General features: G+C 43.1%; 1 protein-coding gene across 1 annotated transcript in view; it reads right to left on the bottom strand.

Annotated features, from left to right (window-relative positions):
* Nucleotides 1–19,791, bottom strand: part of LOC134446372 (fibrinogen C domain-containing protein 1-A-like) — a 96,838-nt gene that overhangs the window by 36,440 nt on the left and 40,607 nt on the right. The window contains exons 3-4 of the mRNA XM_063195734.1: nt 17,602–17,767; nt 16,442–16,578 (exon numbers count right to left, since the gene is read on the bottom strand). Coding sequence (XP_063051804.1) covers nt 16,442–16,578; nt 17,602–17,767 — 303 coding nt within the window. The remainder of the gene's footprint in view (nt 1–16,441; nt 16,579–17,601; nt 17,768–19,791) is intronic.

The following is a 19,791-nucleotide window of genomic DNA, read 5'->3' as shown; positions in this document are numbered from 1 at the left end:
GCTGTCAGTGACACTGCAATACAAATGCGAAAAAACTGAAGAGGGCACTGACTGGGAGACAGTGCACTCAAAATACCCAGACATATTGCAGGTATTTCTGGAGAAATATCCAGGAGAAGAGGAGGCCGCGAGGATGGGGAAAGAATTCCCACACCCTAAGGACAGCATGAACAAGCAAATTATCATCACGAAATTGAAAGCCATCAGGGCGAAGTATCGGGATGCGGTTAATTCCGGGAGGAAGAGTGGTCATGGGCGAGTGGTGTTGTTTTTTTATGAGTTATGCCATGAAATATGGGGAGGCTCGCCGGCAACACAGAGTATTGAAATGGGTCTTGAGTCCAGTGACATAAATGCTGCCGTGAGTGATGTGGTGGAGACATCGGGTCAAGAGGACGACACATCCGAGGCAGAAGCCAATGTCCATCAGCGACGGAATTTGCTCCAGGTAAGATAACCTCCTACGCCTATCGATAGGCCTACACCTGACAGGCAGACTATACCCTGTGGTTGGTGGGCACAAACAACTGAATTATCTAAATAGGTCCATAGACGACACTTTCAGGTGTTCCCATATTAGGCCCTATATGCAAACCCAGAGGCTATCGAGATTATGAGTTCAGCCTAGCATCTGTGTGTTTCTTGCGTTGACGTTATTGTAAGCCTATGGGTGCGCGCGCGTAGGCTACTGGCCAGGTCTAGTGTGTGTGTGTGTGTGTGTGTGTGTGTGTGTGTGTGTGTGTGTGTGTGTGTGTGTGTGTGTGTGTGTGTGTGTGTGTGAGTGTGTGTGTGTGTGTGTGTGTGTGTGTGTGTGAGTGTGTGTGTGTGTGTGTGTGTTGAGAAACACTGCGCACACCGTTAAACACTGTTGGACTCACTAGGCAATATGCGCAAACATCGTACTTAGGCTACTGGACTGGTGGTTTAAGCGAACCTGTGTTAACAACTTTTCCACATGAAGAGTTCAGATGCAAAACCCCCTCCAGTTCTGAAGACCTGCACTTCTGTATATTTTAGGGAACCCCGTTGTTGATTTGGTTTACAATCATGTACTTGATAATAAATATAGCCTACATATTTAAATAACAGGAATACAATTTAAAAATATATACAATTTTGATAGATTTGTATTAGGCCTACATAAAAATTAATTATGAAATATTTCTGAAAAGGCACTTAGGGGGGTTGCACCTGAACTTTTCACAGAGGCCTTGGCCTACATTGCATTTGACCTCTTCCACAACCATTGTTATGATTTATGGTCTCACTCTGTGTGTGTGTGTGTGTGTGTGTGTGTGTGTGTGTGTGTGTGTGTGTGTGTGTGTGTGTGTGTGTGTGTGTGTGTGTGTGTGTGTGTGTGTGTGTGTGTGTGTGTGTGTTACAGGCAAAACTGAAAGGTTACAAACATGACAAGCTAAAAAGGAGATGCCCCGAAAACAATGACGAGGACATGGAGCTGAAGAGACGAATGGTCAATCTGATGGAGAAGACACAGTCCGCCAATATGGACTGCATGAATAAAATATCTGCCAACATTGGCCAGCTCACCTCTTCAATCACAGAAGGGTTTTCTCTCCTGAGACAAGCTATGCCACCTCCCATGCAACATCCCATGCGTACCCATTTGCTATCACCAACCATTGCACACTTCCCTCATACCTCATACTTCCAAACACCACCCACTTTACATATGCAACCACACACACCACCCCACTCGACACCTTCAATGTCAACAGGATCACAGTTCTCTTATGTGCGGTCCTTGAATTCTGATGATATCGACCTTGTTTGAATTTGATATAGGCCTAGTTTACTTAGAAATATAGGCTACAGTATGCATAGTCTATTAATACAGGCTATGGCCTGTTGCACTTGCTGAATGCACTGTTATTTCTGTTTATAGTTGATGTTTAAACCACTAAGCCTAGGAATTAATAGATGGCCGTAATGCAAAGGTTTAACCTAGAAGTGGGAATAAGTTGTCACACTGCTGTTACATTAATTTGAATGGAATTACATTGAGTTGAACTTTTGTTTGTGTGCAAAAACAGAGAAATGAATAGATGGAATGAATAGCCATAATGCAAAGTATAACCTGGAAGTGGAAATAAGTTGTCACACTTCTGTTATGAATTTGAATGGAATTGTTACATTCAGTTTAATTTTTTTTTCCAAAAACAAAGGTTGGCATGTATAGGCCTTCGCTCACTTTTGTCAATGTGTTTATTAAATATACAGAATGAAATAAATAAATGGACATAACGAGGCTTAATAGTATGTCATCTTTCAAACGTTTTAACATGGAAAACAGAAATATACATGCTGTAGGCCTAATGTGCACTATCATGACATGTCTTGTTACCAAACTGCTTAAAGAACAGAGGAATGAAGTATAGAGCAAAAAAAGAAATAAAACATCAACTCATGGACTGATACTGGATCAGAAAGGAGTATAGGCTAGACCATTTAGCAAGAAGTAATGAATGAATGACATTTCTTGAGAATAATATTTGCCTAATTCGTAAATAGGCGTTAGGCCTATGCATTACGCACGTACAGCACTAAAACTGCTGTCTGGATTTGACTTGGAGTAAAAAATAAAATAAAAAAGCAACCTGCACAGGTCCAATCTAATTTCTATGCAACTTGTAGGACTAGGGGTCCAGATATTTCGCCAGCACGTCCCTGACTCTCTTCCCTTCAGCAGCTGCAGATGCAGTTTCGTAGTGCGTCCTTGTGGTGGGCTGACTTTCCCTCTCTAGATGTACACTTTGCATCACCATATTCTCTGCAACCCGGTCTTTGCGAGATTCGCAATAATTGTGCAGAACAAAACAGCTATAAATTACTTTAGGCAAATGGATCAAGTTTATGTCCATTGCCCTGCGAAGCGCTCCGAAGCGCGCCTTCAAATGACCAAAAGCGCATTCAATTACCATCCGGCCTCGACATAGGGACATACCAAAGTACTGTTCATGGGCATTACAGCCACCGTTTGCATACTCCTTTATCAAATAAGGAAGTATTGGGTACGCAGGGTCTGCGAGCAAACAAATTGGAATGGGCTCTTCATCCAAAACTATTCTCTTTCTAAGTTCGGGTATCTGGCCGTTCTTGAATTTGGCATTCAGCTCAGAATTGGTGAATACACGCGCATCGTGCACACTCCCTGGCCACTTTATGACCACATCCATGAACTCTTGTTTATAATTGCAAGCAGCCTGCACATTCAGAGTGTATTTGCCCTTTCTATTTATGAAGTCCGTTGAGTGGAATGCCGGGCGTCTAATTTCAATGTGAGTACCGTCAACGGCTCCAAAGCACTGTGGCATCCCGTGTGCGCGCAGAAAGTTGGTAACCAGTTCCTCTGCCTCTGCATCGGTTTCTGGGAGACGAATATATCTCGGGCCAAGATGAAGGGTTATGGCTTCACACACCTGTCGAACAATTCTTGAGACGCTTGTACCAGACAAGCCAAACGAGTTTGCTGTCTTCCTCAGTCTGCCTTCGTCACTTAGGTAATAAAGTGTGCAGGCTACCTTTTTCAACACGCCTACTGGAGAGCGCATTACTGTTGGAGTCCCCGTTATGTAGGGTCGCAGCATGTCCGCGAGGTCCACCAGAGATGACCTGGACATTCGGAAGTTTTCTTTCCACTCCGAATCGACGACAATACCTGCTTCAAAATTGTCCCACCACTGGCTGGTGCGACCCGGTCTGACCCAGAATTTGCGCCTCGGCCTCTGGCGTAATTGTTGACGCCGACCAGTTGTTGACAGCATGTGATAAAGCGGAGTGGCATGCTGTGCTCCCATTGCAATTAAATAATGCAAGACGGCCAAATTTAACTGAAGAATTGCACATAAGGACAAAAGCCAGGTAAACAATACACAGGGTAAAGCTTGACGTTATCTCTGCGGATAAAAAAATATGCGGATAAAAAAAAATCCAGTTGCAAAATCTCATCTCTAGACTGCGTTTTTTAAAATATCCGCAGGTGGTCACGAAACCTCCGGCTACGTGGAAACAAATGGCCAAAACTGCTGCGGTTACTAAAATACCCGGCTACGTGGAAACAGCACCTAAGGAGCCGTTTACACGTAGCTGGATATTTTTATATGTGGATATTTTTTTCTCCTGGTTGTATTGGTTTTGCATTGGTTTTGGCCTTCCGTTTCCACTTAGCAGATATTTAAAATCCAGGTATAAAAAGCAGGAGAAAAAATATCCTGTTTAGGGGGCTGAAACGCCTTTGTTACAATGGAGGATTTATTTTTATCCACATGTTGCGTTTACACCTAACAGGAGAAAAAAATAGAGTGGCGGAACCTTCGTTCATGAGCATTCTACCATTGTTTTCAATGGGGACCCAAACTTGCACAAAATCGCCGAAAACGAAAAAACGACAAGGGGTATGGACACACAAAGCATTTTTTTGAAATCTCCAAGCCGAGCTGGTTGTTTTAAGCCTGGCTCAAACTACACGACTATCGCGCAGATTCTCGGTTGAAAACCCCTCTTACGACAATCGCTGGAACGCTACCCCCCAGGACCATCGCAAGCGATTGTCGGGAAAGATTTCCTTGTCGTGAGCAACGTTCTAAGTTAGAACTTTGGCAGCTCAAAGAGTCGCAAATCGCAAATCGTAGAAATCAAACAGTGTATGATATTTGCGACTGGAAATAGAACGTCGGGCATTGTCTCGGTGGCTGCGAGCAGCGACAAGATTGCGGTTGCGATTCTCTTCTAGTGTGCGGTGCAAAATCGGACACACAATCGCTAGTCGTGTAGTTTGAGCCTGGCTTTAGTGTTTGAACGGTGTTTCTATCTCGAAAGGCCTAGGAGGAGAAGCGGCTTCTATTTTTACTGCCCTGCACAAGAGAAGCAAGCATAAACTGTACTTAGAGATTACTATAAGCGTGGCAAGCCCGCTTAATAGCTCCAAATTAAAGCAGTAGTAAGGTGTGCATGTACATATAGCCTACACGTCTTTCTATTTGTATCTGTTTGTGCACGTTTGTGTGTCTATTATGAGTGTGTGGATGTATCCGTGCTTCTTGGTACTGTATAGGCATATTTTCCTGTATGCATGCCAGTGTGGGTTTTCTTATGCTCACAGTCTTTTCCATTTCCAGCTAATGCCCTCTATTCCCTTCTCCATCTTATCAGCAAAGACATAAAGCCAGAACTGCATTTCACAGAGCTTCAGAATTACATGTAATATATAGCACAAGCAGACAATGAACAAACCCTTCACCAGCATAATTACATAGCATTTTTAATCCACAGCGAATGCACAAACAGTTTAATTAAACCCTATTACTCAGACAGAGCGAGATATGCTATATTGTGCTAGCACCAGTACAGTATGGTAATTGTGTTGTTGAAATTAATTGGCTGCATTGAATTAGCTAAATAAATCTGTAATCAAGGCCTACGGTACTTAGTGCCAGCGCTGATGCTCCATTCTAGAACTCCTGCGGTGAGAGCAGTAATTCCATTGTTCTGTTTTGTTCTGTTCTGCTGTACTCCAACTTTGCGCTTCTGATGCTTTGTTTAGACTGTGTTTCTGCATAGCACATCTCTATATGGAAAGTGAAAGTGAAAGCCCACCTGGGAAACTCCAACTCCCATTGTCATTGTGACTCAGTCAGCACTCCACAGCACACAAGAAAAGTGCATTTATGCCTCACTCGTGCAAGGGGGCAGTGTGTGTGTGTGTGTGTGTGTGAGTGTGTGTGTGTGTGCGTGCGTGCGTGCGTGTGTGCGTGCGTGCGTGTGGCTGTGCATCACCATCCTAATGGTCTACTGTCTGGAATCCTGCCGGCGGGAGCTTGTTTGAAGAATTGATGACTTGTCACATTTGGGGGAAAACACTAGAGATGCACCGGATCCTGATTTTTAGGATCCTGCCGGATACCGTATCCTCTGCTTAAGATCCTGCCGGATCCGGAACCGGATACCGGATCCTACGAAAGGGTGGAAACACATAGACAACTCGCACACGTGGGCCCTTTTTATTACGTTGGCGCAAACTATTTTTAAGACTCATTGGCTAACTGCCACACTGCCTTCAACGGCCGCTTAAAAAGGGCATTCACTCCATGCAGCGATTGTGGTTGTGAAAGACTGACTGAAAAGCCTAGGCTACGTAAAAAGTAGAGATGCCCCAGATCCTGATTTTTAGGTAACTGTCGGATAACGGATCCACTGCTTAAGATCCTGCCGGATCCCGATAGTCTGAAAAACCCTATTATCCTGCCGGAACCGGATCTTGGATCCTGTACATCTCTAAAAAATACAGACTCAAAAATAGTGCTGAATAATGCTGAACACAGACTAAATTATGCACACACACATGCACACACACATGCACACACACACACGCGTGCGCGCGCGCACACACACACACACACACACACACACACACACACACACACACACACACACACACACACACACACACACACACACACACACACACACACACACACACACACACACACTCTTAAAACCTCATTATCATTTATAGTCACAACGCAACACAGCCACACGCACACACACAATCAGACCTCCACAGCAGAAGATTTAACAGACTATAACAATTTAGTGCAATAAAGTCCCTGCTGACAAACCCTTGCAAAAGAGTCAGTGGAATGTAATGGAATAAAGTCTGTGTGCATGCGTGCATATTTTTCCATGAATTTGCTCAGGTGTCTGTGAACTTCCAAAAGCCCCAGTGGAGCTAAATGAGATGAAACATAATTGTCTCATTACGACTGGGTTGCTCTTTCTTAGAGACTTAGATACTTCACCACACTTCTCTAATCTTCTTCCTTATCATCCTCTTTCTTATGCTGTGCTGATGTTGTAGCCCACAGCACAGATGCAAATTAGTATGATCTGAAATCTGGTAATACACATGAATGCTTGAAATTACACATGGTCTCTAATGAAAACAAACTAAATCAGCACAGGTCAGGAGGGAGAAAATCAGACCCTCCAAATCTTCATCTTCATCATCACAGCATCATCCTCATCCAGTGCACAGATCTATGGTGGGAAATCTGATTATTACGACATACATACAGTATACTCATCATCACTATCTTCCTCTTCCTCATCATTGAGAAACTGAAATACACTGCACATGTCCACAGAGGGGAATCAAAGCCATAGTCACCCATCCTCTGAACATTTACTCAGGCACGCTCCAACGGCTTTCAACAGTAAGTTAGAGTATAATGCCACCCCACATTAAACCAGCAATTGCCAGAGAGGCTTGGTTGAAGTCAGGCTGAGGTGAAAAGAGGAAGTGAGCGAGAAAGAGATGAAAGAGGTCGAGGAGAGAGTGGATAATGGGGAGAGCAGGAGGAGAAGAGATGTTAAAAGAGCAAAAAAAAATCAATAGAGGGGAGAAGAGAAGAGGGGAGACCGGGAAGTGAAACCAGGCAACCTCCAACTCCCATTGTCATTGTGACACAGCACTCCACAGCACACAAGTGCACACTGCACACAACAAAACTGCACCCGTGCGGCAGGATGGTACCATGCTCAGGGTACCTCAGTCATGGAGGAGGATGGGGGAGAGCAATGGTTATTTACTCCACCCACCAACCTGGCGGGCCGGGAGTCAAGCCTGCAACCTCTGGGCCACAAGTCTGACGCCCTAACCGCTTACCCATGACTGCCCTAAAGAATAGATAAAAAAGAAAAAGAGCAGATGATAGAGGGATAGAATGGGAGAGAGAAGGGAAGGCAGTGCTGTGCTTTATGGAAGATGATTAAAGGATAGGGGAGATAGAAAGAAGTAGGCAATGCGGTGTTTTATAGCAGGGGACTTGGCTGCAGGGCACCCAACTGTGTATGCAGGACTGCTGTTAAGGCTGCTTATGAGTTTTGCCATTGAGGCTAATTTAGCCTAGCTTACAAAATGCAATGGGCAGACAAGATACATTGCTACATTGCTATTTGAAATGATTTGGGAGCAAAATAGGAGCAAAATACATCGCAATATGACACAAACTACCTGAAAAAATACCTTCTATGTTAGATTTGGCCTTAAATTCAAAGAAAATATTCATACAATTTCAAGTAAATCCATTTGTCTCTTCAGTCTGTTTCGTTTCTGTCCCACTGTGTTTACTCACTAGTCAAGCGCTGCGCAAGCGAAACATGCCGGACCTAGTGATCAGTGTTGCCAGGTGTAGAACGAGAACTAAGCAATTAGTGTTGCCAGGTGTAGAACGAGAAATAAGCAGTTTTGGGCTGTCTTGGAAAAAAAAGCCACAAACAGCTGCTTATGATAATTTATTAACCCTTTTTCCTTGAAAGGGATCTAAAGTGTTAGATAGGGAAATATAAACTATAAATTATAAACATATTATTGAAAAGAAAAAGTGATAAAATAGAAATGGAGATTCATTTAAATTCATGATTTTATCTCATTTTTAAATTTAATTTCAGTTTTTTCTGTCCAAAAGATTAAGATTTGGGGGGAAATCGCCGAAGAAAACCGTGATGTACATTTTTTCCAAAACCACCCAGCCCCAACACACACACACACACACACACACACACACACACACACACACACACACACACACACACACACACACACACACACACACACACACACACACACACACACACACAATCACATAAAGTCTGTACAGTCTGTTCCAGTACAAAACAGCCATCATCTCCTCCAAGAACTGTCCATCAAGGCCACTCAAGCCACTCAAATCTTAAATCTCATGGGGTTTAGCAGATATATTTTAAGCTGTTACAGACTAGAACATTCTGAGTATTTAACCAGGGCAGGTTGTATACATGTATACACACAGACACAGACACAGACACACACACACACACACACACACACACACACACACACACACACACACACACACACACACACACACACACACACACACAAACACGCGCGTCATCAAATATTCATTTTTATCCCTTTTCCTTTTAGTGAATAAAATAATCATATCATAATCAATCAGAAAAATATATATCTCATTTTGCCGCAGCGCAGGCAGTTATTGTGAGTACATGCTAGCTATGCTGTGCTCCGAATATGTGTGTGTGTGTGTGTGTGTGTGTGTGTGTGTGTGTGTGTGTGTGTGTGTGTGTGTGTGTGTGTGTGTGTGTGTGTGTGTGTGTGTGTGTGTGTGTGTGTGTGTGTGTGTGTGTGTGAGTGTGCGTGCGTGTGTGTACATTTGCTTGGCACAGCAGAGAGGATGGGAATGTGAACAGTGCGTATTGACTATTAATGCTTCTCTTTTTTGCCTTCCTTCCCCACAGAAGTCTGCATTACCATTCCAGCCACTTGACAATCAGCTGAGCTCCTGGACAGGTCTGGGATCAGTGTGGAGCAGTGCCGTGCTGCTTTAGCATGCTGAGCCATTGCCTAGGGAGCTGATTCCAGGTGACCCTGAGCACAGGGCTGACCACTGCCCTCAACAACTCACTCACATGAATGCCGAGTGATTCTGAGAGCCGGCAGAATGGTACACCTCTAATGGTCATGTAAAATTCAGACGTTGTAAATATGGAGATGGAATGATGGGAGGAGGACGTTTTATCCTCTCTCAGATCCATCTAGCATGATCCTAGGTCTTTTACTGTTTTTCTGTCTTTTCTATAGCTTTTACCAATGTTACAGCACAGCACAGCACAGCACAGCACAGCACAGCACAGCACAGCACAGCACAGCACAGCACAGCACAGCACAGCACAGCACAGCACAGCACAGCACAGCACAGCACAGCACAGCACAGCACAGCACAGCACAGCACAGCACAGCACAGCACGCTGTTTCCTTGAAAGAGGGCATTCAAATGAGTGGGGTAATCCACCAAAACAGCCCAGAGATACACTCACCGACCACTACATTAGGAACACCTCTTACAACTGCTCATTGAGGCAAATTTCTGATCAGCCAGTCACATGGTGGCAACTCAATTCATTTTTGCATGTAGACATGGTTGAAATGATCTGATGCAGTTCAAACCGAGCATCACATAGGGAAGAATGGCTATTTAAATGACTTTGAACATGGCATAGCTGTCCAGCTGAAATGACTTGAGTATTTCAGAAAATACTGATCTACTGGGATATTCACACACAACCATCTCTAGGGTTTACAAAGAATGGTGCGAAAAAGAAAAAAAAATGCAGTGAGCAGCGATTCTGTGGGCAAAAATGCCTTGTTGATGGTAGAGGTCAGAGGAAAATGGCCAGACTGATTTGAGCTGATACAAAGGCAACATTAAGTGCAATAACCACTCTTTACAACTGAGGTACAGTATGCATAAGAGAATCCCTGATTACACAGCACATCAAATCTTGAGGCAAATGGGCTATAGCAGCAGATAACCACATTTGGTGCCACTCCTGTCAGCTAAGACCAGGAAAATGAGGCAACAATTTGGACAGGCTCACCATAAACAACACTAGAAGATTGGAAAAATGTTGCCTGGTCTGATGAGTCTTGATATCAACTGCAACATTCAGGTGGAATGGTCAGAATTTGGCGTCAACAACATGAAAACATGGGTCAACCCTGCCTTACATCAACGTTTCAGGCTGGGGATATAATGGCATAAAGATATTTTCTTAGCACAATCTGGGCCAATTAGTACCAATTTATCTTTGTTGGAATGCCAAAGCCTACTCGAGTATTGTTTCAGGCAGTTTAGGCAGTTCTGAAGGCAAAGGGGGGTCCAACTCAGCACTAGAGAGCTGTTACTAATGAAGTGGCCGGTGAGTGTATAAGACTGACTGTGAAGACTAAGGAGTTATTTTGGTGGTAGGTTAGGGAGGTACAGAGTAGGATCGGACACTGTTTAAAGAAGCCCTCTGTGAAACTGTGCTGCATATTTCCAAATGTTATCTTTTCATTAATATTTACTAAGTAAATAATTACAAAGTAAATACTATGTAATACACATATCCAAAAAAAAAATATATGAAACTACCATGCATTTTCTGGGTAACAACAGAAGTTTCCTGTTAGAAACCATCTCTGTTACCCTGTTGTTACCCAGAAAATACACAGTAACTACATACAGTGACTATACCATAACAGGAAGCGTGGGACGTGGGTGTAGTGTAAAGCACAGGCAAGGAGGTGAAGAGGGGATGGAATGAGATATAACAAGGCAGCTGCGCTGCTCAGTGAATACAAAGGACTGCAATTCCTGTGATCCAACTTCACAGGTAAAAATGAAAAGCAGCTTGATACATTTTGTTCTCCAACCGAGAGACTGAACCGAGAGCCAATCACCAACCAATATTTTGTAGCCCTCTGCTGATGACCAGAGGCTGGCGCTCTCTCTCTCTCTCTCTCTCTCTCTCTCTCTCTCTCTCTCTCTCTCTCTCTCTCTCTCTCTCTCTCTCTCTCTCTCTCTCTCTCTCTCTCTCTCTCTCTCTGCAACAGCCAAAAAACATGCTCTTTGAAAGCTTGGTCTCTGACCACAAAGTCTCCAAACGCTCCAACTCAAACCACACATCCAATACAACTTATTTTTTTATGTTTTCGAAACATTTAGAAGTTCAGTATGAGTCTGTAGTATGATTGACAGCAACCAACTTGAGTCCCGACTTCCGAGATATAATCTCATCTCTCCTTTTCATCCACACAACATGTGTCTTGGAAACCCTGATGATTTCTATCCGTCCCCTTTCTCTTCCATGTCACTACTGGATATTTTTCACACAATACGTTTTACAGTGTAAACTCAACATTTTGAGGATCCAATGTACTGTACTTTTAATGTTAGTTGTACTCTCTAAGTCAGTGATTCTCAACCTTTTTTTGAATAAACGCCCCCTTGACCTCATCATAAGCTTCCCAACGCCCCCCTTGACCTCATCAGGAGCCTGCCAATGCCCCCTTAGCATTAAAAAAGTTAAATTGACTAATACCCTAAGGGGCTGTAAAGCCCCTGTTGAGAAACACTACTCTGAGTATATTAACACAACAAAATGGACTGTGTAATCCTGCATATTTCAAAGGAGTACAGACGATGTTTTCTACCAAGCCATCTTAAATAATTTCAGCACCACGGCTAGCTCCCAATTCAAACCTATGCAATTCTAAAACAGGCTGCGATGCTGTGAAGGGCAAAACCCATGCATATCTCCATCCCAGCTACAGCAAGAAGCACATCCATCGTCTGAAGGTGTCTGCCATACTGTTAAGGTCAGGAAGGTGGAGAAAGTGTTTCTGAAGGATGCATATCTCAAAGAACTTCAGATCACACCACAGACAGCACCCACCCACTCAAGTGTGATGGCAATAAGATGAACGTGGGTTGAAAAATACACGCACACACTTAGGCACGCACTCAGGCACACACGCATGCACGCACATCCACATACGTATTAAGGCAGCCGAAGCTCCTCATATTTCTATCTCCAGAACTCCAATGCTACTCAGAGGGTGTCACATTAAATTATATCACATAGCTAACACAATTATCCAAAGACAGTTATTTGGTGCCGTATTAGTTACAGTCTCTGGAGCTATGTGGGGTGAGGTGCCTTGCTTAAGACCACTTCAGCCATGGACGACAGTGTAGGTATTCTACCCACATTCTTCCTACTGGTTAGGGTGGGATTTGAACCTCCAACCCTTATCCCCAGACCAACACTCTCCCTAACCATTGGGCCACCACTGCCCCTCTCACTGAAACCAACATCCTTCTCTGCTTCAATTCAATTCAATGCAATTCAGTTCTGTGTAATTTATACAGCAATGACACATATGCTCTGCATTGGAATTTTGCGGCTGGCAAGTCACAAATCCTCTCAATCAGACGCCCCCACCCCCCCCCCCCCCACACACACACACACACACACAGCTACACAATGCTGGTGTCATAAACAGAGGACATAACAAGCTAATGAGTTGTCGTGTTATCAAACACTGATAAGGAGCTGTCAGAGTTATTACTAGTGGGAATATTAATTATTTCAGTAATTTGCACTTGTAAGAGATATTGTTATCACAATTGAAAATGTCATTAGTGGCCATGATGGTGCTCTATCGTGTGTTATTGTGTCCACATATTGTCCTAAAACTGTCCATTTGTGATATGGAATAAGTCAGAATTCGTACAGCACAGTTTCCCTCTGCTTTATTTAGTGGGCAACTGGGGTTAGATTCATGGCTCTCACACCAACAAAAACAAAAAAGCATATACATACAGTTTATACTGTAAATGAAAGAAAAAAAACGTTTGAGGCCCTCCTGGCTAAGTTAAAGGAAAAAAGTCTGTTAAATTCTGGCTACATGCCTACGTGTTTCAACTAGTCTCTTTAACAGGCCAAAAATGAGTTCATAAAGTTTGGTCTGAATGGACCACATGTGCCAGTGTGCCTTTGAATACTTTGTAAGAAAGTGTGTGGTGTCATTTCTCCTTACTGATCTGCCTACTGTACTGCTTGGTGCTGCTACTAGCATCCTGTATGTCACATATTATTGTGTAATCTCAACTCTCCTTAATCACTACTCTATACATGGGTTCGCCGTGTTTGTAAACACGATGTTGGTAGGAGGGGCAAGACACTGGCAGCCAACCACGTGAGCAAATATTTGACCGACAGTAGTTTCCAACAATCAGAGGTTGAGTTGTGCACAGCTAGTTTCGCGCAGCCAGGGAAAAAAAATAAGACCCATGTATACACTACTGTCTATAACACATAAATAGGCCAGGTGTGTGTGTGTGTGTGTGTGTGTGTGTGTGTGTGTGTGTGTGTGTGTGTGTGTGTGTGTGTGTGTGTGTGTGTGTGTGTGTGTGTGTGTGTGTGTGTGTGTGTGTGTGTGTGTGTGTGAGAGAGAGAGAGAGAGAGAGAGAGAAGAAGAAGTATTTTATGAAATATACAAGTAGGCCTACAGACCAAAACAAAACAAAGTGAGACTCAGTGAGCAAAAAACAACTGAAAATGTGTGTGAGTGACAGAAAATAAGCGACACACAAGCAAAAAGCATGATTTTAAACCTGACTTACTTTCCAGAATGAGCTACTTTTTCCACTTCTGAGTTTACAAACAACAGTTGTAGTACAAGCAAAAACCATTTCTCAGGAAGAACTAATATTTGGCCCTGTTTCAGATAAACAAAATGAAAAAAGAAAAGGGAGAGAATGCACCACATATTTTAAGGAGGAAGAAATGCAACTACTGCATACTGCCAGCCTCTACTCCTACTGACACTATACTGTACTGAGGGAGAATACCTGTCAAAATAATATATGAACACACCTCTAAATGGTGAAATGGTGGAGCCCAGGGAGAGACTACACTAGGACACACTGCACGTGTGTGTGTGTGTGTGTGTGTGTGTGTGTGTGTGTGTGTGTGTGTGTGTGTGTGTGTGTGTGTGTGTGTGTGTGTGTGTGTGTGTGTGTGTGTGTGTGTGTGTGTGTGCGCACGCGCGCGCGTATGTGTGTGCCCCTGTGTATTTGCATGCTGTTTATTTCCATGCGTGTGTGCATGTGCACGCATGGCTGATTTGCTGATATTCTGGCATCTGTGCTCCAGATGTTTACACACCTGCAAAGGCAACTGATACAAATGATGCCCATGATGAACACAATATTCCAGAGAGAGAGAGAAAGAGAGAGAGAGACAGAGACAGAGACAGACAGAGAGAGAGAGAGAGAGAGAGAGAGAGAGAGAGAGAGAGAGAGAGAGAGAGAGAGAGAGAGAGAGAGAGAGAGAAAGAGTGAGAGAGAGACTCAGTATATTTGAATCCCCCCTAGAACCCCCTCTTGAGTACACAGTTTTTGCTCTTTTGCTCCTTTCAAATTTTTTTCAATTTTTTCTATCCATTACTTCTATTGAGATGTTATGGGGTTTTTTTTCCTACAGTGCTCAACCAACGGATTGTACTATGGGAAATGCTGTTGAAAAGAGTTGAATATAATAAAAACGATTCAAAATAAATGAAGGGTAACAAGAGAGTACAACAGAGAAGATGAATAAGACCGTTTGTGTCCATGTCCTCACAAAGCTCTGAATGCATGTTTTCATGTGAATGGGATTGTGAATGGGAATGTGAATGGGAATGTGGATGGGAATGTGGATGGGAATGTGGATGTGAATGGGAATGTGGATGTGAATGGGAATGTGGATGTGGATGTGAATGTGAATGTTCTCCTAGCAGCAAAGGGGCAACTCTGCTCTGTGGCTACTGCAGAGCTCAGAGCCAAGATGGAGTCACAGTATCATCATGCCCTTCTGTGACCTTATGAAGTAGAGCCAAAATGAAGATGCAGTCTCTATGAACTTAAATATCAGAACCAAAATGGAAACGCAAAAACAGAAATAGTTTAACCATAGATAATGGATGATACATTGGCCCTGGTGCCTGGAGCTGCATGATGCAACATTCAGGCTCATGAGATTTAGACGCTTTTATTAAACATATTGGTAGCTTGGAGCTGAATGAACACATTTCAATGCAATATGAGGGTCTTAGCATTAAAATGCAACTCACTGCATGTTTTATGTGCTTCAGACGCTGAGATATTTCTAGTTTTATGGTCTGAGGACAACTTTTCTTAAAAAGGGCTTAGGCATTCAGAAGCCTTTTTGCAAGTGCTTTAGGCATCAATGGGTTAAACCCTCCAAATACATGTAGGCTTGGCAGACACAGCAGGTGCAAAATAGTAAAACCTGACAACAACTCTGACCTTGCCTGGTTAACACCAGACCTAATCACAAGTGTCTTTCAGATCGAAACGATTGTGTAGAACTAAAGGCAGTATGGGAGTTCCCAGGCTAACTCTGACCTTGGACTAATACAAAATGAAATGCCACTGTCTGAAATCTCCACAAACTGAAAAACCCATTTCTGAGCCAACATAGTATCATGGCATCACTATGACCACACAGTAAAACCCTTCGTTAACTTGACACAAAATGGCTGCCCAGCCAATCAAAGTGCAGGATCCTGACAGCTACATCGTATCCTCACCAGAGGCTTAGAGGAGGTGAATCTGAGCCAATAAATCTGGATCTGAGATAATAAAATGGCGCCATGTCCAACCGTTGTATCCTCAGGAGTCTCAATCTAAGCCAAAGTGTCAACCTTACAGTCTAATTGGGACATACCAGAGAAGACATACGTACTCTAGTGTATTATATGGAGAGGAGGCAAAGTGGAGCTAAACCTTCTCTTACTTTGAATGTAGTGTAATAACTACTTGCCCAAGTGAACAAACACAAATTAAAACTGTCGTCAACAAAAAGAAAGCTGTAAACTAGTGCTGGACCACTGGTCTAAAATGCAGTGTTTTCCTAATTCAATGAAATTGAAATCTCTTTTTTTGGAATTGATTTTCATATTTCATGTTGTAGAACTAATAAGATAGCCTTCAAATATTAAGCATCTGCTCAGAGCTCAGAGGGGAAAACTGACCGTCCATCCTCCCCCGTCGGTGGTCATGTCACAGTAGACCTGAAAGCCGGCAGGGAAGTGGACAGGAAAGACGGAGTAGAGACCATCCTCCCTCTGGCCACTGGCATAGATGTCACTGCAGTCATGCGGCCGAGCACCTACACACACACACACACACACACACACACACACACACACACACACACACACACACACACACACACACACACACACACACACACACACACACACACACACACACACACACAATGGCATTTCAGAGTGAATAGAAACAAAAGCAGCAGCAGTCGGATATAAAGGTGGATATAAAGACCACATTTTCACAACATCCAATTGGAATGAAATACCACATTTTGGTTGAAGTGAAAGCTCTGTCTTTTATTTATAGATGTTATATGTAAAAATCCTCCAACAGGTAAATTAACTTCGCTGCCCTCAGATTATTGATGCCAAGGCTGTGCTGAAGATCAAAAAGTGTAAAATTAGGTTACGTTAGAAGGATGGTACGTTAGTTGTTTTCAAACGTGCAAAACATATGAAATCGTCAAGATGTATCAGACTGCCATAACTGCCAGGTATCACAGACTGGAGGGTTGACGTGTGTCTTGAAGAATCAAATCAGTAGGGGACAGCTCAGACACATGTCTCTTCACACCTTTTTCAGGATGTGCAAAGTAGAGATGCTGTAGACAAAATTTGAGTGTATTTTATGTCATTAAATTCATCTACCTTTAGAGCATGGATACCCTGGATTGGCTGCACCCAATTGTTTCATAGTATATGGTATATAATGGCAATGTATTTTCGGATAGGTCTACCTGACTTTTGATCTCCCTTTTATGATTTATAGATACACCACGGCATTACTCCCTTCAAGCAAAACATCACAACAGCGCAAATCCATCATGATGTACAGAGCCCTCCTGTCAAGTTGTTGTTGTTGTTGTCGTTGTTGTTAACCCTCTCTGTTGACAAAGGATTTGGGTTTTAAGATGAGTAGTGTAACAGAGATGTATTGTTATATTCCTTTATACATATTTCATTTATGTGTTAGATCTCTTTTGTAATGTTAGTATATTGCTGTTGTTGTTGTTGTTGTTGTTGTTGTTGTTGTTGTTGTTTTTGTTGTTGCTGTTGTTGCCGTTGTTGTTGTTGTTTACCCTCTCCGTTGCCGCAGCCTTTGGGCCGTGGGATGCGTATGGGCGCCCTCTGCAGGTCGGCCTTGAGGCGGCTCTTGATGCTGCCCGTCTGCTTCTGCATGGAGTCCAGCGCATCGCTCACCGAGTTCACCACCTTCACCATGTTTGCCTCGCTCTCCGACAGCAGCTGCAAAACACAGAGATGAACAACTATGAGATGTGTGCTGACTTAAGGTCTCGGCACGCTTGCTGCGAGCCGCAAATTACGCACGTCACCGCGAGCAACCAACTGCAAATGCTTGCTTTAAAAGCAGTTGACCAAGACGCAAAAATACTGGCGGTATCATCCAGGGAGCAGAGAGCACGCAGCATTGCGATGCGGAAATTGGAAACACAGACGGCAAGGAAAACAAAAAAACAAAAAGGGGCTCCCTGGGCAAGGAAACAATACTGCTACTGCTCCTACATTTGCACACTCCTTAAGGAAGCATGATCAATAAGCAATAAGGAAGCATTATCGCAAATGTTTGCAATTTCAGACAAACTCAATGAGACGCTCTTAAAAGTTGCTGGCATTGTCGTCTTCACCAGAGGCGCACGCGTTGAACTGTGCAGTCTGACGCACGCATATGGCTGCCGTGTCCAGCGCACGTGAATTTGACATTAAATACGCATGTTAACACGTTCATGAACGAATCACGCACGCGCTCGCGTATCCTACAGCAAGCATGCCGACACCCTTAGCCTGGTCTCATCACAGAGTAACCTCGTGCTACAGTTAGTTCACCACCTTCACCGTCTTCACCTGCCTCTCCAAACAGCAAGTACAAAGCAAAGAAATAAACTATGAGATGTGAGCTGTGTTAGTCTGGTCTCACCATAACCTCACACTGCAGTAAGTTCACCACCTTCTCCCTGTACATCTGCCTCTACGAAAACAGCTGCTACGGACAGAAATAAACTATGAAATCTTTGTTAATGGTAGTCTGGTCTTTGTGTGTGTGTGTGTGTGTGTGTGTGTGTGTGTGTGTGTGTGTGTGTGTGTGTGTGTGTGTGTGTGTGTGTGTGTGTGTGTGTGTGTGTGTGTCTGCGTGTGTGTCTGCGTGTGTGTCTGCGTGTGTGTGTGTGTGGCTGTGTGCTAGCGTGCATGCGTGTGTGTGTGTGTCTCGGCATTGCTCAGTAGTTTCTTAGATCTTTGACAGAAGCTGCAACAGTCAAAAGTACAAATTCACAATGATTTATTGGTAAGTCTGTGTGCATGCATTAATGAGCAAGTGTTTTTACAAATTGTACATCTAAATGTGTAAACAAGGAACAGCTGGTGTGTGTGTGTGTGTGTGTGTGTGTGTGTGTGTGTGTGTGTGTGTGTGTGTGTGTGTGTGTGTGTGTGTGTGTGTGTGTGTGTGTGTGTGTGTGTGTGTGTGTGTGTGTTTGTCATCTCTCTCTTGGAGTCATCTTCAACTGAAGTTCATCAAGTATAATTATCTGAGCATCTGACAATAACAGGCACATTGATATTTTCAAAAACATGTTTCCGACCCTTCAGAAGTTGTTTAACAAGAAGTTGCAAATTAAACTAAATGAGAAATTACATTAAACCAAAAAACTGTTTTTGCTTTTTGTTTTTTGTTTTTTTTTGCTATTTGCTAATTGCTTTTGGGATTAAACACAATTTAAACTATTCCTCTATTAAAGACACAAAAGCCAACAGAAAAAAGAAAATCAAAAACAGCTTCAGAAGACAAACAAAGGAAGGAGTACTGGAGTATATGCCCAGCAGTGCCAATGGCCATCGTTACAAAGACACAGACTAGTGAGAGGAGGAAGACCATACAGACAAAATGTGCTCTATAAAAGGCAGTTTCACTCTCCTCAACCCGCTTAAACTTCCTTTACATTATATTACTTTAAATTACATTACCTTTGGATACCCATTATCTCGGATACCCATTGTCTTCCTATATCCATAAATAGACCAAACCACAAACCAAAACCATTGCACAGACTTTACAAACGGATCAGCTTCAGCCCAAGGAAAGGGGGAACCATAAATGGATCCACTTTACGCTGCATTTATTGAAGAGGAACCATTTCATATGATTTTACCCCAGATATTTATCCCCTATACTCTAGACTACAATGAGCAGAGGGCCAATAACTGATCCCTGAATAACTAAATAGAGCTAACTACTTTGTAGTTGAGAAGTAAGC

Source organism: Engraulis encrasicolus, chromosome 3 (genome assembly GCF_034702125.1).
Source record: "Engraulis encrasicolus isolate BLACKSEA-1 chromosome 3, IST_EnEncr_1.0, whole genome shotgun sequence".
Classification (NCBI taxonomy): domain Eukaryota; kingdom Metazoa; phylum Chordata; class Actinopteri; order Clupeiformes; family Engraulidae; genus Engraulis; species Engraulis encrasicolus.
This window is presented reverse-complemented; position numbering and strand designations above follow the sequence as displayed.